The sequence below is a fragment of the Atta colombica genome, unplaced genomic scaffold (genome assembly GCF_001594045.1).
Source record: "Atta colombica isolate Treedump-2 unplaced genomic scaffold, Acol1.0 scaffold76, whole genome shotgun sequence".
Classification (NCBI taxonomy): Eukaryota; Metazoa; Arthropoda; class Insecta; order Hymenoptera; family Formicidae; genus Atta; species Atta colombica.
This window is the reverse complement of record NW_017259568.1, coordinates 219,006-236,701: the sequence shown is the minus strand read 5'-3', so window position 1 is coordinate 236,701 and position 17,696 is coordinate 219,006. Positions and strand designations below refer to the sequence as shown.

The window sequence follows — 17,696 nt, the reverse complement described above, 5'->3', positions numbered from 1 at the left end:
TATATATATAAAATATATAATTGTAATTTTTTTCCCAATTCTTTACTAATTTTACAAATTTTTTCTTTATTAATTTAACAGATTTCTGCAAGAATTTGCAAGACTGTTCGATTATGCTCTTATAAAAGTATAATTAATACTACAATAACATTCATTAAATATATTGTGCCGTGTGTTTGGAACTAATTTAAGTTTTAGCTAGTATTTAATACCAAAATAATAAAATGTACTTTTTTATTTATAGAAACTCTGCCGGATGCTTTGTCGAGCAATTGCAGTAAATGCAACGATAAACAGAAAGTTATGGCGGAGAAGGTGATAAATCATCTTAAAGCAAAACGATCCAGAGATTGGGATCGTCTCGTTGCTAAATATGATCCGCATGGCGAGTACAAAAAACGCTACGAGAAGTCGTAAATTCTTAAAAATATTTTAATGTAATTGTTATTTTTATATGAGAATACAAAAATTAATGTAAGATATAATTTGTCCAAATATACAACTATATTGTGAAATATTTATCATTGAGAATTGATATTTATTAAGAAATACATGATGACACAATCAAATGAAATTCAGTCAATATACAAAAAGTTTATTAAAGGTTTCATTTTACTCGCTCAGCACATTTCGCAAAGATGTTACGTTATGCAATTCATCATTCACTGACCATGTCACCATTCTAAATAAAGATGTTATCATTACATAAATGTATAGTGTATTTGGCAATAAGTATATACGTAGTTATCAATTATAAAATGCAATTAGGATAAGACATGTAGAGATGATCAAGCATAATCTCTTTAAGTAGCAAATTTTTTCATTCAACACGTCTCTTCTTAACCAATGATCCAAGCTGAAACACATAAATATACATAAAATTTGCACACATATATATATAATATGTACGTATATATATACACATACACGCACGCACGCACGCACAAAATAAATCTAATAAAAGGACTAAAAATAAAAAAAATAGTTTTGACGCAATTTGTTGCAAAAAATAGTTCTTTGTACTCATGTTAATCCGTTAGAAGTAATATTGCCTTGTCATTTAAAAAACAATTTTTTTGCATTTAAATGGTTATTTATTAAAAAATATTTTGTAAAGAATAAAAAAGGAATCTATCAATACACCTCGATACATACAGGTCCTCAAAAAGTCCGGAAACGGTTAAATATTTCGAAAACGAAGCATTTTTGACAAAAATATTTCAGACAAAAATTGTAGGGTTTAAAATTTATTTATTGATCTGATGAGTTTGGTGTCGCCAAGATCAGGACAAGCTCACGTTGATTTTTTTTTTTTATTGGAACATCCTATTTCTTATTCCAGAATAGTAATAGCTGATATCAAAAGCTTTGTAAAACGCTCCAATAATTTCATTTTTATTAAATATAAATTTTCGAATTATAAGGCTTGAAAGTTACCGACATTATTAGTATTACCCAAGGTATCCGACCGACGACTAAAATTTGAATATTGTTCTCTATTATATCAGCCGCGGCGGATAGCATTTCAGAGGTCTTTCGTAATTTAAAAGAAATTTTTTGATATTTCGACTGGTTTGACCGTGTCTTGTTTGACATAGCTTTGTTCGTTGCTTGCATAGCTTGATTCTTCTTGAGCACATGCGAATAATTTTCACACACAAAAATGTGTGTGTGACAACAATTTCTCGACTATGATTGGTCGATTGTATATGGAATTTTTGTATGCGCTATAATTTGTGACATTTCGTATTCTTATTCAAGAATAGGGACGACTCGATCGTCCGTTCTAATGATGGAAGGGATAACATGGTGTGCTCAGTTTACAAACGTCTCTCTATAAATCTCCATCTTTGAATATCTTTGAATAAGATTTAAAGGCTACAAACTGTGAAACGCGAAACATAAGGCGATATTCGTAGTCTGTTTTTATTTTAAAACTGTCTTAAATAATGTCTTAAGTGCTAATACAGTTCTCGAATAAACTTATGATATCTTAAGACTGTACTTAAGGAAGTTTTCCAGTTATTTGATATAATATAGGAACTCGATCAAATTTTGAGAATAAATTTATTATAAAAATAGAAGCAATCCTGAATTTTTTCAAATTTTTTTACCGTATAGTTTCCTTTAAATATAATAATTTTCTAAAATCTTACAATCCTTATGACAAAGAGGATTTTAAGTAATTTATTTGAAAACAAAATATAAGAAAATTTAAAAACTATATTCATATGAAGGAATAAAATTTAAAGAATGTTTCAGAATAAAAAAATTGAAATTTTATCGTATCATTTTTATGTGAGACTGAAATGTTCATGAATTATTCATTTCTCTTTAATTATGACATTAAAACTGAAAACGTGATAACATCACACCATAATAAAAGCGCGCGTTATTCAAATTACCAGACGCGGTTTTAGCATTTTTATAAAGGAGAATTTAAATTTCACTGACTCGTTCAGTGGACATAATAATTGAATAAGTAATGTTGATACATTCTTCTAGATTTATCATGGATTTAAAGTAAAATTTATACTCCAATCTGGATTTGGTTAGATGCATGGAGTATAGAGAATATTAAGTCGAACTTATATGGACGAGGCCATCAAAAAGCGTGATTAAAAGTGGTTATCTAAACTATCTTGATCAAAAAGTTCCCGGAATTATCACCAGATGATGCTCTGAGTCAGCTGATTTGAATTGTTTTTTTGGTTGCCACATCTATCATTGACATTCCCACCAAATTTTATCACCATAGCTTGACATTTGTAAAAGTTACGCCGTCTTGAGTACACTACCTCTGCATGTATTTTCGATTTTTTACAGTTTTAAAAATGGAGTTTGCAATAACGAGTTTGTATTAAATTTTGCGTTAAAAATGGATTCAATGGTGTGAAAATCTTGGAAATGTTGGGAAACTGATTTTTTTCTATTCGATCGAGTCAAAAAACCATTACGGGGAACGCGTTTTAACAGTCGAAAGGAGGTAATGGAAAATCGAAGACGGCTCTGATGGCTATACCGACAATAGAGAAATATTTCGAGAGCTGGATCAAGCGCTGGTATAAGTGCGTTGCAGTCGATGGGGAGTACTTTGAAGCGGACAATATCACTTTTGATGAATAAAACTGTATTTTGAATTTTCTGAATGAATTCCGGGAACTTTTTTGATCAAGGTAGTTCGATCGAGATGTCTCTTTCGTTTCACCACACAGTTCTTGCAGTTTACATAGTAGTCATACCAATTTTACATGAAGAATGCTCCATTTAGTGACAATTTATGTCTTCCTGTCACTGTCAGAGCATGATGTCAAAGAATAACATTTCTATTCTTATGTGTGTTCGATTGTGTGTGCGTAACATATATGAGAGGAATTTTGCGATTCGAACGCCACCTATTGAGCACCACCAATACCAATTCAAAAACCACATTTTTCAAAGCCTAGTTTCGGCCTCCTATCCTCTATTCTCCATAGTTAGACGGCATGAGCATGTGTGTATGCAAGCGAATTTAGCGGCAAGTTAGATTGCGTTTCGAAATGTGTAAGATGTACCTCCAATCACACAGATAATAATTATTTAGCGTTCACTTAACTGTTATATTATTGTATAGCCCTTCCTTTTTTAAAATGGAGAATCTTCTTAAGGCAATCTTAAAGCTTTTCTATAAAATTAATAGTATTTGAATAAAAAATTATTCAAGATCAATATTTAGCAATTTTTAGTAATTAATATCTTGTTAACTATTGCAAAAATTGCAAAATAGTAAAGGACTTTTCGACTCAGTTTAGTTCGCTCTATCTATAATACATAAAAGCGACAAAAACTTTCGAGATACTTTATATAAAGAGAAACATAAAATATGTTAAACAAGGAAAAAATCAGTACCAATTTCACGACGCGAAACAGGCCGGCATTCACAGTCCATTCTTATATTTAAGATTGTCTTAAGTAAGTTTAAAGATGTCACAAGTTAATCCGAGGACTGTATTAGCATCTTAAGACATTATTTAAGACAGTTTTAAAATAAAAACAGACTACGGCCGGTATTCATAGTCGAGTCTTATTTCAAGACCGTCTTAAGTAATGTCTTAAATTGCTAATGCAGCCTTCTGATTGGTTTGTGACTTCATAAGACCGTATTTAAGACGGTCTTGAATATAAGATCTATGAATATCGTTTTGCGTTTTATAATTGGCAGCCTTTGAATCTCACGCGACATTCATAGACAGAAACGGCGGAGATTTAGAGAGAGAGAGAGAGAGAGAGAGAGAGAGACGCTTGCAAACTGAGCACATCATCCCCCATGGTTCTAATGCGCGTTTGAGCAATTTGACGATTCCGTACACACAGGCGCCTGTGTTCGGCGAGCTGCGCCATTTTCACGGGCATTGCATCTTTGATGACTGAAACTTTCGATTCTCAGAACTCAGATATTCCTTTATTTCGACTCTGTTATTTCTATACTTGTCATTACTGATGGAATTAGACAAGATGTTGTATTCCCGAAGATACGCAATAGCAAAATAATGGCATCCCCACATTCCCCTAAATGCAGCTACATGAGTGTAATATTCGATTTTATTTTTTTGAGTTTTTATATGTTTGGCATATCGTATTAAAACATGTATTTGACATATTTCACATCTTAGAAAAATTAAAGTTGCGCTAACATTCATTCAAGGATGATTTTTTTTTATTGTTACGGTTTGACGGTTATGCCGTCATATTATACGCAATAAAACATCTAATTCCACCCATATATTATTCCTATATTCTTAACGCCACTTAAAAGCTGGCGAAAATATCACGGTGCAAATGATATCTACCTCTCACTTAGATAGTGTATTTTGAAATCTTCAATACGCGCGTATTCCTAACTAATCTTATCCACATGTATGGAAATGAGAAGTGTAATTATTCTCTATCTCTCTGTCTTCGCATTCCCCCTCCCCCCTCTCAAAAAGTGGCTGCGTTAGCAATATAGGAGTATTACATATATGATTCCATCATGATTATAGTAGCTTCGGTTACGGAGCAAAGGCCAAATAATCAATGAAGAAGAAAACCTCTTGAATGTTGTTCAGAATCATACTTTGAATAACATTTGTTAACAAAGTCATTGAGAATTGTTTCTTTTATTTTATTTTTATATAAAAATGAATTTTCAGTGTAAAAATAAAAATAAGAGAAACAATCTTTATGACCTTAATCTTATCAAATATCATAGGCATCGACTTGCGAAAAATATTGAGGAGGAACTCAATAATATCCACTTTTTTGTGATGCTATTGATAGAAATAAATTGCCAAAATAATTAAAATCTATTAAATTAATGGAGATTTTAATGATTTCAGCGATTTATTTCTATCAAGAACATCACAAAAAAGTGGATAATGTTGTGTAATTAACATCCACTTCTTCAGAGGATTGTATAGTGCACAAGGTATTTTGTGGTTACAGGAATAAAATCCTCTCTCTCAGGTTTCTCTCTGGTATGTGTATGTGCAGAGATTGGAACTTTTTTCAGGGGCATGTTCGAATTCCCATCTGGATGCTTCCTGTCAATTATCCTTGTTGTTTAAGAAACATTAAACAAGAATGACACGACACCTGAGGAGTATTCTGACGGGAATCAGAATCAAAGAGGTTTTATATATTATATATATAGAATAGGCAAGACATAGGGGTCTCTGTGCCTTGCCTACGTAAGTGAAAATATAGACAGTAGAAAATTAGACAGTAGAAAAGGAAAGAACACGGGATGATCATCTTTATCTTTGTCTAATGTTGCGCCGCGCATAAAACTATATATATCTCTTTTTTAATCAGAACACACCTTAACGACAAGTACAACACAATAATCATCTCACTCTTAACATTGGCGAACGACAAGAATGTAATGATACACCGTGTCATACCGTGTCATCACACCGTCTCTTGTTGAAAAGCAAGAAGGGAACAGCGTGTTAGCATCATTTTTTAGATCTGGTTTTTCATAGATTCTCAGAGGATGTCTAATGTTATGCAGGATATGCAACATTCAAGAGAGCGATCGCATTCCTTGCGTATGCTAATGCTGACGGCATTGTAACTTTCAAGTCTTACAACTCGAAAAGTACTTAATAACTTATTTTGAAAAACTCTTGACAATGGCTATTATACATTCTGAAATAAAAAAAATAGGGTAGTGTTCCATTTAAAAAAATCAACGTGATCTTGATCTGATTTTGGTGATCAAGTCAAACTGATCAGATCAGTAAATATTTAAATTTAAACGCTACAATTTTTGTCTGAAACATTTTTCTCAAAAATATTTCGTTTTCGAAATATTCAACCATTTCCGGACTTTTTGAGGACTATGTAAATTAACGCAAAGCCTTTTTAGCAATTAAAAGTATTATATTTCAGTGTTCAATGATATATACGTACATTTCTATTTTCATACTTAAGGCTTCTGAAAGAAGCTTTAGCCATGTGGAATCATAACGTCATAAGTGAGAAATGACATATTAATTTTTCTTGCATGTCATTTGTAACATATAAATAAAAACAATTTGGATAAAACAGAATAATGAGAATGCTGTAAAACACTTATAGAAAATGAATTTTAAAATTCCTTAACTTTTTCAAATTTTCCATAAATATGGATAAAAATGGAAAATTTCCATGACTAATATAAAATACACAAAAATTTTAACATTATAAAATTTATAAAAAATTTTAACATTTAGAATATCAAGGATTATAAGGAAGTTAGTTTGTATTATTAAAAAACGCAAAAGAAGCTTTTCAAGCCAACAACAAAAAATAAATTAGTATTAGAAAAAAGAATGCAGTTATGACAAAAAAAGATTAAATAAATTACTAAATAAAATATAAATAATTATTTTTTAAAAATCGTTTAAAGTACATGAGCTTTTAACGTATTTGACTATAAATATTAGATATAGTCATAATAATATTTAATAAATTATAAAAATTATTTGGAATAGGAGCAGTTTAAAAGAATTGTGAGCAAAGTTCAAAATTCAGTCTCTTTTATATTTTCCCCTGACTTTCCCGGTTTTCCATGACCAATTTTAATTGTCCTGACTTTTCCCGATTTTCCCAGTTTTCTAGATCTGTGGTCCTGATACTTGTAAAAATGGGCTAACACTATTTTTATCCCATCTGATAATCAGTAAATAGTCGAAAAATGTTCGTGAAGTGAAAATAGGCTACGTATACGTATTGAGTAAAAACTAGTGAACTAGTAAAAGAACTTTATGCTTTTAAAAGCTTTTTACGATTATATACTAACTATCAGAGAGGATAATGACGATTAATAATAGTCACGGCCCATTTTTATAAATGTTTTACGTGTCATTTATGACGTCGATTCAATTTGGCTGAGCTGAGTACTCAGGGGCATTAAGTATACTAATCTTCACAGATTCCAAATTTACTTGAAATTTTATTCCGAATTTAATTTTAAAATAAACGTAGTAAATATGCAACACTTTAAGAAGATCCTAAAGCGTTGTTACAATGAATAACAGTAGAGATTGTAGATACGTAAGGAGTAAGCTGGTTTTCTGGCCTAGTCGGAAATGGTTCATCAATCAATGTTAAATCGATGCTGTTAAATCGAATTCAACGTTGCTTGTTGTCAAATCCAGTTAATCGATGTTGAATCAGCATCCATTTGACATTGATCGATCAATTTCCATTTATGGCTGGGCCGAAAAACCAGCTTATTCCCAATTAGAGTCCTATATATATGAGAGAAGAAACATTCATCCCTAGCTGTAAACAGCTGTAGAAAGGAAACATATAATACCTCTCTACTGCGGCCAATATGGCTGCTTTAATTAGGTAGAGATATTGAATGATCACCAATCAGAAATCGTGACGTCGATGTTGCTTCTCTCATATATAGGATTCTGCTCCCGATTAGAGAGCCTCACAGGGAGAGAGCAAATTGCATCACGTGAATGCCCATTCAATTAGGAGTCACACGATCAATTTTCTCCAATTCTCTTTCTATGAAGTTTTGATGCCCATGTCCAATCAGAGGAGATGGATCACGTGATGCATTTGCCACTCTCTCCCTGTGAGGCTCTCTAGTCGAGAGTAGAATCCTATATATTAATATATATTTGTTACTCTCTAGGCTTAAACACATTAGGCACAGGCAACAAGAAATAACGAGCCATCCAATCAGAGCTCTGATGTGTAAGTTCGATATTATATCCTCTGATTGGACAGCTCGTTATTCCCTGTGCCTATTGCAGCTTTAAGTCTTCTCTCTGTGAGGTTCTCTACTCCCGACGTGTCTACACTTCTACTGATACTGTAGATGTTTAAAGCCATCTGTATTACCGACTAATCATAATTTTTTGTATAACAATTACTTTTTCCTCTTAAGAGATTATGGGGAGGATAAGATGTGGAAAAAATAGTTGGGTAGTGGGGATATACATAAATGGAAATACGGAGGAGAAGTTAGAAGTTTTGAAACGAAAGAATGGATGGAAAAAAAGAGGGAGGGATAAGGACATTAACAGGAAGGGATTTTAATACGAGAATAGAAACGTGGGGTAGAATGGATAGAAGTAGAGGAATTGAAGGCAGAAAGAAATTCGAAGGTAAAAAGGTAAACGAAAGAAGAAAATTGATAGAGTTTATAAGTGAAAGAGGGTGAGCAATTTTGAATGGAAGAGTGGAGGGAGATGAGGACAGAGAGTGAACATACACAGGAAGGGGGGATTCAGTCATCGACTATGTATTGGAAGATAAGGGAGTCAAGGAGGAGATCGTAAGTAAAAGAGAAAAGTAGAAGAGAACACCCAGTGAGAAATGACAGATCGAAAAGACGACTATTAGATGCCTATGTCGTCTATGATTTACATTGGCTATGTTCAGCGAACTCAATAGTTAAATGAGCTCTCGTTGTTATTGGTGTATTCTTTTAAATCATCCAATCGGCATTTTAGATTTGGAATACATCAATAGCAGCGAGCGCTTACTCAACTGTTGAACGCAGCCATTGAGTGCTTTCCATTTGATGACACAAGTTGACACAAATGTCATTCTTTGTCACTTTCTTCTGAATGTCAACAAGGATAGAACGACACTTGTGTCGACTTATGTTATAACATGGAAACTCATTGATAAGTATTTTAACTCCTTTTTAATCAGTCGAAAATTTTATTTCTATTAGAATATAGTAATGTACTCTTTGCAAATATATAATTTATAAAAATTATGATTATGATTAACATCATAATTTGTATCTTTTAAGCTTAAAAATGTCTAAAAACGTATTTTAGAAACTTTTACAGGACATATTTTAAGAAAACATGTGTTCTAAATATTTTTCTGAATAAAAAAAATCTTTGAAATATTTTTATGTCTGTGATCTTAAATTTTTAAATATTACATACAAAATTTTTCTATTATAATTTATGTCTAAAGTTTTCTAATTGTTATTTAAATACCTCAAAATTGTGATAAATTTAACTTAATTAATATAATTCAGACAATTATGGTTATATTTCAAAATTTAACGCCAACACTGAAAATATATAGTTTATATTACGTGCATTATAGATTTTAGTATTAAGTGAATTTTGGAAGACAGCCACATAATTATTTAAATAAAAATAGTTAGAAAGCAGACGTTGATATAATGTTCATGACTTCTTGGATGTCGAAGAAATTGATAGTTGGTTAATTGATTTTATACGTCGAATTACTATTGAATCGACTTCTTTTTAATTAAATAATAATTAGCAAATATATATACATGCAGTCAAGTGCGTGCGTGCGTGCGTGCGTACGTGTGTGTGTGTGTGTGTGTGTGTGTGTGTGTGTGTGTGTGTGTGTGTGTGTGTGTGTGTGTGCATGCGTGTGTACTTATTATATATTTACACTATTTCAAACAGATATAAAAGTTATATTACATCGTTATTCGGAATAAGTCGGTTTTTTTAAATAAATTTAATTATCAATTTATTCGACGTGAAATCAACATTACATCAACATCATTTTTCTGATTAAGATCGCAAGCGGATATATATCAGTTATTCACATGGCTAATTTAAAATATTATATAATCTCATTGATAAAACAGTTTAAAATTACTAGGAATCGACCGATGTGAGTGATGTATGCAATTGAACTGTGTGCACCGCTTCTATATCTCTGGATGTCATAAAGGCTCGTCTACACGACAAGGCATAACAAGGCATGACTAAGAGAATGCGTAGATGCAAGAGAATTGTTCCCGGCCATAAGCCAGTATTCAATATTCATAGCCGATTCTTATTTCAAGACCGTCTTAAATATCTTAAGACGCTAATGCAACCCTCTAATTGGTTCATGACTTCTTAAGACGGTCTTGAATATAAGATCTGACTATAAATGCCAAGGAGAGGAATAAGAAGAAAGAAAGGAAAGAGGAAAAAAAGTAGAAAAGGGGGAAGAGGAATATAGGAAGAGAATTAGTGGAAAGAGAAACATTTATTATACATAAAAATAAGTTAAAGAGAGTGAGATGGAGGGACTGGAATTCAGAAGGAATTAGAATGGATGGAAAGAAAAATAAGGGAGGCATTAGAAGTAATGGAGAGGGACCTTGTAGATGTAAGGAGATGAGAAGGGAACTAAAAGCATGAAGAAGGGGAGTAGGGGAGAAGGAAAAGTATAGGAGAAAAAAAAGATTTTATAAAAGGAAAAAAAAAAGAAGAAAATGAAAGATGACTATTAAAAATAGTGGAGTGAAGATAGAGAATCAAGCATAGAAAGTAGTAACCAAAAAGAAGAGAAAATAGAAAGAGGTGAATAAATATATAGAGACATAGAGATAATGGAATGAGAAAAGTATTTTATGAGTTTATTAGGAGGGATCGAAATAAGAATAGTTAGAGGAGAGAAAAGAGAAAAGAGATGAAGATAGGAAGAGAAATGGAAAAGGTTTGAGGAGACTGAAAAATGAGAAGACGATGGCAGGAGATGGAATACTGAATGAGGTATGGAAATATGGGGGAGAGGAGTTAGAGAATTGAGTGACTTGGGAATTTTGTAATAAGATATGGAAAAGAGAGAGATGGCCGGAATGAGAGGATTATAATATCAATTATAAAGAAGAGAAAAGGGAAAATAATGCAGGAGTATAGAGGGATGATATTGAGCCCACCTTCTACAAGATGCAGCAATTCTAATAAAAAGGATAAGAGAGGAAATGGAAGAAAAAAAATTTCGGAATAATCAGACCGGATTCAGGAAAGGAAAAGGGACGATGGACAACATACGTGCTAAATTTTGTAATAGACAGATTGTGTAATAGACAAAAAAAGAGGGAGGGATGGTAGTAATGTTAGTGGATCTCAAAGTGGCTTTTGACATGGTGAATAGGGAAGTACTATTAGACTCGATGAGAGAGAAAGGATTAAGAGAAAAATTGATAGGAAGAGTGGGGGAAATGGTAGGAGAAACTAAGAGCAGGATAAGGTTAGGAAAAGATAGGGAAGAAGACTTTTGGAGGCAAGAGGAGTAAGACAGGGGTTCGATCAGCCCTCTGCTATTCAATTTATTAGCGGATCTAGAAGAGAAGAGTAAAATGAAGAAAGTGAAATGGAGAGAAATAAAGATGATAAGAAGGCAAGTCAATAAGTTCTTAGAAAATCTGTCAGAGGGCACTCGCAGTGTCATGTCACATTACTTTTTGACAAGTAGCATCTCTGATTACTGTCAAATTTTGAGCGGAATTCATCGCGTGGTTTCATTTATATAGACGATTAAAGCGAACAATCTTTATATTTTTTGCAAAATAGAAAAAAACGATTTCGTGCAGTGATCAAACATCTACATATGAAAGGTTTAACGAAAGAAATCAAAGCTGAGTTGGATAATGTTCATAGCACATCTGCACCAGCGTTTGCAACTGTATACAATTGGATGAATGAATTTAAACGTAGTACATCCACATGTGATGCATGTTCATTTGGATGTCCAATTGAGGCTGCTACACCAGAAATCATCGATAAAGATCCACGATATTGTTTTGATTGATCGACGAGTGAAAGTGCGCGAGCTTGTTGAGACTACAGGCATATCACAGTGATTTCAATTTTGCACGAACAATTGGGTATGAAAAAGCTATCGGCAAGATGAGTGCCGCGTTTGCTCACTGTGGACCATAAGCGCGACCGTGTAACGATTTTAAAACAATGTTTGGAGATGTTTCAACGTAATCCAGATAAAGAAATTCTGCGTCGATTCATTAGTGTGGACGAAACATGGATCTATTACTTCACCCGAGACAAAGGAATAATCAAAACAATGGAATTTCACCGGCTCCGAATAGCTCCGAAGAAAGCGAAGACCGTAAAGTCGACTGGAAAGGTGATGGTCACAGTTTTTTTGGATGCACGCGGTATAATTCATATCGATTATCTTCCGTCGAAGCAAACGATCAATGGCGATTACTACGCAATCTTGAACCATTTCAACAACATTTTAAAGAAAAAACATCCCCATTTGGCAAAGAAGTATTCTTTCATCAAGACAATGCACGGGTTCACGTGCCCGGCACCGATGGCCAAATTCAACAAATTCCGCTACGAATTGCTTCCCCAGCATATTCGTCAGATTTAGCCTGCGACTATTTCCTGTTTCCAAACTTGAAGAAATGATTCGCCATCAGAGAGCAGCTCATTGCTGAAACAGAGGCTTATTTTGAAGGGTTGGACAAATTATATTATTCGGACGATTTGAAAAAGTTAGAGAATCGTTGGATCAAGTGTATCGAGCTGAAAGGAAACTATGTTGAGAAATAAAAATAAATCGATCAAAAAAAATGTGTTTTAAAAAAATGTGTTTTAAACAAAATATGTTTTTCTAAAAACTTATTGATTTGCCCTCGTATACATATTATTAGACGATATGGTGATGCTAGCGGAAAATGAAGGAGAAATGAGAAGTATGATAGGGTAGTCAGAAGAATATTTAGGAAGAAAGGATTGAAATTAAATGTAGAAGACAAAAATTATGAGATTCAGAAAGGGAGGAGAAGAAAGTGAATGAGTGAAGGGAAAAAATTGAGGAAGTGAGGGAATTTAAATATTTGGGATACACATTATAAACGAATAAAGGACAAGAGGCATATATAAAAGAAAAAATAAAAAAGGTAGCGGCGGAAATGGAACAGGTATAAGGAATCGGGAAGAAAAAGTTTGGGAAGGAATGAGAAAGGAGAATATGGCTTTTTAACAAATTGATTTGATAAATAGTAGGATATGGAGCGGAAATATGGAGGATGGGAGGAAAGGGAGAGAGTGGAAAAGTTACAAGGTTTTTAAGATGAATCATAGGGTTGGAAAAGAAAACATCGGGATACTTGGTAAGGGAGGAAAAGAGATAAATTAAGAAGGAATGCGATGAGGTGGGCAATGGAAATTTGAAAAGATTGGAAGAAGGGGGAGGGGGGTAGTTTAACATGAGAATGTTGGAGAGAAAGAAAGAAGTGGGGAAGGTATCTAAGAGAGAGAGAAAGAGAAAAGAGAAGAGATAAGACAGAGAGAATGTGAGAAAGGGGGAATGAACTATTTGAGGAATTCGAAAAAAGTAACGGAGAAATGCAAAAGGAAGAAAGATGAGAAAAGATAGAGAGTCTAAATATAAGATGGTATGGAGGAAGGATAAAAGGAGAGGATATCCCAACATATCTGAAGAAAAAAGAATAAGGAGAGAATAGATGGAAAAGAATAGTCCGATTTAGACTAAGAAACGAGAATAAAGGGAAATACAAGGAGAAGAGGAAAGAAAATATATGCCTAAATTCTTAACAAAACTGTAAGATTCGTAACATATTCCCGTAACATTTATAAGAATTTTAAAATGTTTATCTTTATATTTTTACAAACAACTTTTTACTAGCCATAAGATTTACAAGAAATCGTAAATATTTACGAATAATCTTACATCTTTCGATACATACGCTTAAAATTAGAGAATACTGATTATAAATTCTTATGAGTTTTACGAGAACAAGAAGAGTCTTACGATTCTGCTTAGAATTGACTTAGTAGGATGTGCGAGATAAAGTTATGAGAACATGTATGGGAGAGATGCAGAGACTGGGAATGAAGGGATGGGGAAAGCTGGTGGGAGGGTTGGTAGTCGAAAGGATGCTGCGAAGATGAGGAGGGGGAAGTGTGGTTGAGAGAATTGGAAAGAAAGCAAGGGGGAGAAGATAAAACGAGAGAACAAAAAGGAGATGAAAAGGAGAATGAAAAAAAGGAATGAAAGAAAGAATGAGAAAAAAATAAAAATTTTTGTACGAAAGTTCACAAAATAAGATAAGTAGATAGGGCGATGGCGATGTACGTGCGTGCGTGCGTGCGTGCGTGTGTATGTGTGTGTGTGTGTATGTGTGTGTGTGCGGGGGGGGGGATAGAAGAGGTAGAATTAGGACAATCAAGTATAAGCGCAGTCGGACTGTTAAGTTTCATTATTTATATGCATTAGTCTATGGCTATGGTCAAAGTCTCCGCTACAAATGTTTTGAAGCATTTGATGGACCAATTAAAAGAAAGTTTACAAACTGACCAGTTAAAAAATGCTTCAAAGCGTTTGCAGCATCGTGTTGATTGATAATATTCTCACTTATTATCTGTTCTGTTTTTTTTTTGTAATTTGGAATTTCAACTGATGTATTTCTTTTGTTTATTTCGTATTTTTTGTCTATTTTTTTTGCTTGTTTGTTATAATTTTTTAATTTTTTAATGTTAGTGTACTTGATTAGGATCAATTTTTTATGGAAGTATTATGTAATAACGAGGTGATATTATATATTTATAAACCCTAAAATCTTAATAAGTTTTTAAGCTTTAAGCTGTAAGAAATTGTCGAATCATAGTCAATTATTCTCCTCGCATTCGAGTGTAATTGGTCAATTTCTTAAGGCTTAAAACTCTATTAGATTCGGACTAAGGGAAATCAATAAACATAATACTCTTTAATCCAATACCAATACTCTTTTACAGATTGGAAAATCTTTTTCTAGAATTTTCGAATCTGTAAGAGGAAAAAAGTAAGTCTTTACAAAGCACGTAATTTTGTTTTAAGAGAAATATTTTTTTCCACGTTTTGAATTTTAATTTCACAAATGTATGAAATGAGGCTCGAAAGAATCTATCAGTGAAATACATAAAAAAAGCCAATCAGAGCCAACACCAGCTGTTCGGATGCACAGAAATCTCTTTATTCTCGTGTGAATGTAACAAAAATAAAATAAAATAATATTTCACTGATTAATTCCACAAACTTAGTATTGTTCGTTCAAATAATCAAACTCACACTTATTTTCCATCTACAAGCTGTAAAACTTTTATATCAAGCAAATGTTAACCTCAGGTGACAGTTGTACGTGCCAGAAAAAGTGAATTTTTTAATTTTTTTCCGATTTTCTCGTAAAATTGTGTGTTTCCCGGGATTTCTTTTTATGCGTTCTTTAATTCTGTAAAAAAAATTTTACAATCCGTGAAATCCATTCGGATTTTTTTCCTAAAATATAATCGTGGTAAAACAGGACGACATTAAGATCCCCTTAACAAAATTAAGAATTTCAAATTTCTCACACAACATCTCCAAGGGGTGTCCTACAAACATTCCCAGGACATCAGGCTGCTCATTGCCCTGATGAAGTAAACTAACATTCACGAAACGTTGACATTCCAAGAATGAATACAGACACAGAGATAACGAAACATATAGTTTCTATATTTTTAGGCTATTCCTTGGATAGAGTGCTGTGTGGATTCAGATATCTTAGTTTTATAAAAATAAACAAAAATTTTGATGTTATCGAATCGATTAATCACTTGACAAGATAATTGATCTCAGGGAAAAGTGGAAAAATATTAAGTATTATAATCTTTCAGGAGTAATCAACATATTTATTCTAGTATATTTATTCCAGTATAAATATAATTCGGATTAATATAAACTTGTATTGTTGTCGTTGTATTGTTGAAGTAGTGAAAATACATTAATCCGAATTGTATTTATATACATAGGATAAATTAATTATGGGTTGATTAACCTTGAAATATGTAATATTCAACTTTTTTCTTTTTTCCCTGAGAACATCTTGTTAAGTGATTAATTAATACAATAACTTCAAAATTTTTATATTTTTTTAAAAATTAAGAAATATCTGAAGTTAAGAATTTTTAAGGTTTTCATTTTGATGTTAGCACAAGAAATTTTTGCAACAAATTACTTTTTTAAAAGCATTTTAAATGCATTTCAAAAACATGCTTCTGATTTTCCCCTTGTAATCATTATATGTATTAATCTCTAAAACATACCAAATCTGAAATTGCCGGTAGATTATTGGTTTGATCGGTAACAGTAGGTTCTTGCTCACGATTTTCTTTCTGCGCAGCCGCCTTTTTCATGTTTCTATGTTGTGGGAAGGTAGGCATTAGTTTTGGATCGCAAGCTACAACATAGCAAATCGATCTGTTAAATAAATAATTTGAATTATTAACTACAGTAAAAAAACAATTTAAGAGAAGTTTAAATAATACTAACGTAAAGGAGCTTCTTTAAAGTAGCTACTCTGCAAACATTCTTCAGCAGTTGCTCTCTTTTTTGGATCGTACATAAATAAGAAATTCAATAATCTAAGACCAGCAGCACTCAACCAGGGGAATCTTTGTTTCAAATTATTATATGGTTGCTGTTTAAGTGTAAAATTCTGTAGCGCTGGTAAGGAATTAAATTCTGGCCAAATAGCTTCGCTGGGTGTACCCAACAAATCGACAATTAACTCTAATTGTGCGATTTCTGATCTACCAGGTAATAAAGGTCTATGGCCCAATAATTCTCCTGAGAATAAAACAAGCAATATATTTAAGAATATTCTAAATAAATAAATTATATATAACATAATTATCAGGGTTGAGTATTAAAACTAATTAAAACGTTAAAAGTTAAAAAGTTAATAACTTTTAACTTATTTAATTTTAAATGCATTAATTTTTAACTTAATTTAGTTATTTGATTACTTCTAAATTTTAATTTATTAACTTTTTCAAATTAAGAAATTTTTCTGTTTTTTAATGCTAATATTTTTTTTCTATAAATTAAACATTAGAGAATTAATTTAAAAAAAAGTTCAATGATTTTATAATTAGAGACTCTATAATAAGAGTCATCATCATACAGTAGCCAATTTTTATTGGCTCGCTAGGTTTTGTCAATTCCAGCTTATATTTGAATAACTAATTTTAGGTGTCATAAATTTTAAGTGTTATATTTCAATAACATAAATATGAAATGAGCCTTAGATGAAGAATTGTTATAAAACAGCTGTGTGCAGATGCTGCACATCTATCTATTTTCTAAATTTTTACTGTATATTTTTTGTATATTTAACAAATATCTAGTCGATGTAGTCATAAACATGCGTGAGTAGTTCTTTTTTTGGAAGTTAAAGAAAGTTAGATAAAGAGAGATAATGCCAATAATATACTCTTCTCTCTCGCAAGATTTTGATAAAAGTGCCTTATAGCATGACTCTTGTGTGTGTGTGTGTGTGTGTGTATATATATATATATGTATGTATGTATGTATGTATGTATGTATGTATGTATGTATGTATGTATGTATGTATGTATGTATGTGTGTATATATATATATAT

General features: G+C 32.3%; 2 protein-coding genes across 2 annotated transcripts in view; one reads left to right on the top strand and one right to left on the bottom strand.

Moving 5' to 3' along the window:
• LOC108692541 (ejaculatory bulb-specific protein 3) overlaps window positions 1–470 on the top strand; it is a 2,356-nt gene extending 1,886 nt beyond the window's left edge. Inside the window, exon 2 of the mRNA XM_018200845.1 lies at window positions 245–470. Coding sequence (XP_018056334.1) covers window positions 245–417 — 173 coding nt within the window. The 3' untranslated portion in view covers window positions 418–470. The remainder of the gene's footprint in view (window positions 1–244) is intronic.
• Window positions 471–517: 47 nt separating this feature from the next.
• Window positions 518–17,696, bottom strand: part of LOC108692540 (cyclin-dependent kinase 10) — an 18,478-nt gene continuing 1,299 nt past the window's right edge. The window contains exons 4-6 of the mRNA XM_018200844.1: window positions 16,585–16,881; window positions 16,359–16,492; window positions 518–856 (exon numbers count right to left, since the gene is read on the bottom strand). Coding sequence (XP_018056333.1) covers window positions 821–856; window positions 16,359–16,492; window positions 16,585–16,881 — 467 coding nt within the window. The 3' untranslated portion in view covers window positions 518–820. The remainder of the gene's footprint in view (window positions 857–16,358; window positions 16,493–16,584; window positions 16,882–17,696) is intronic.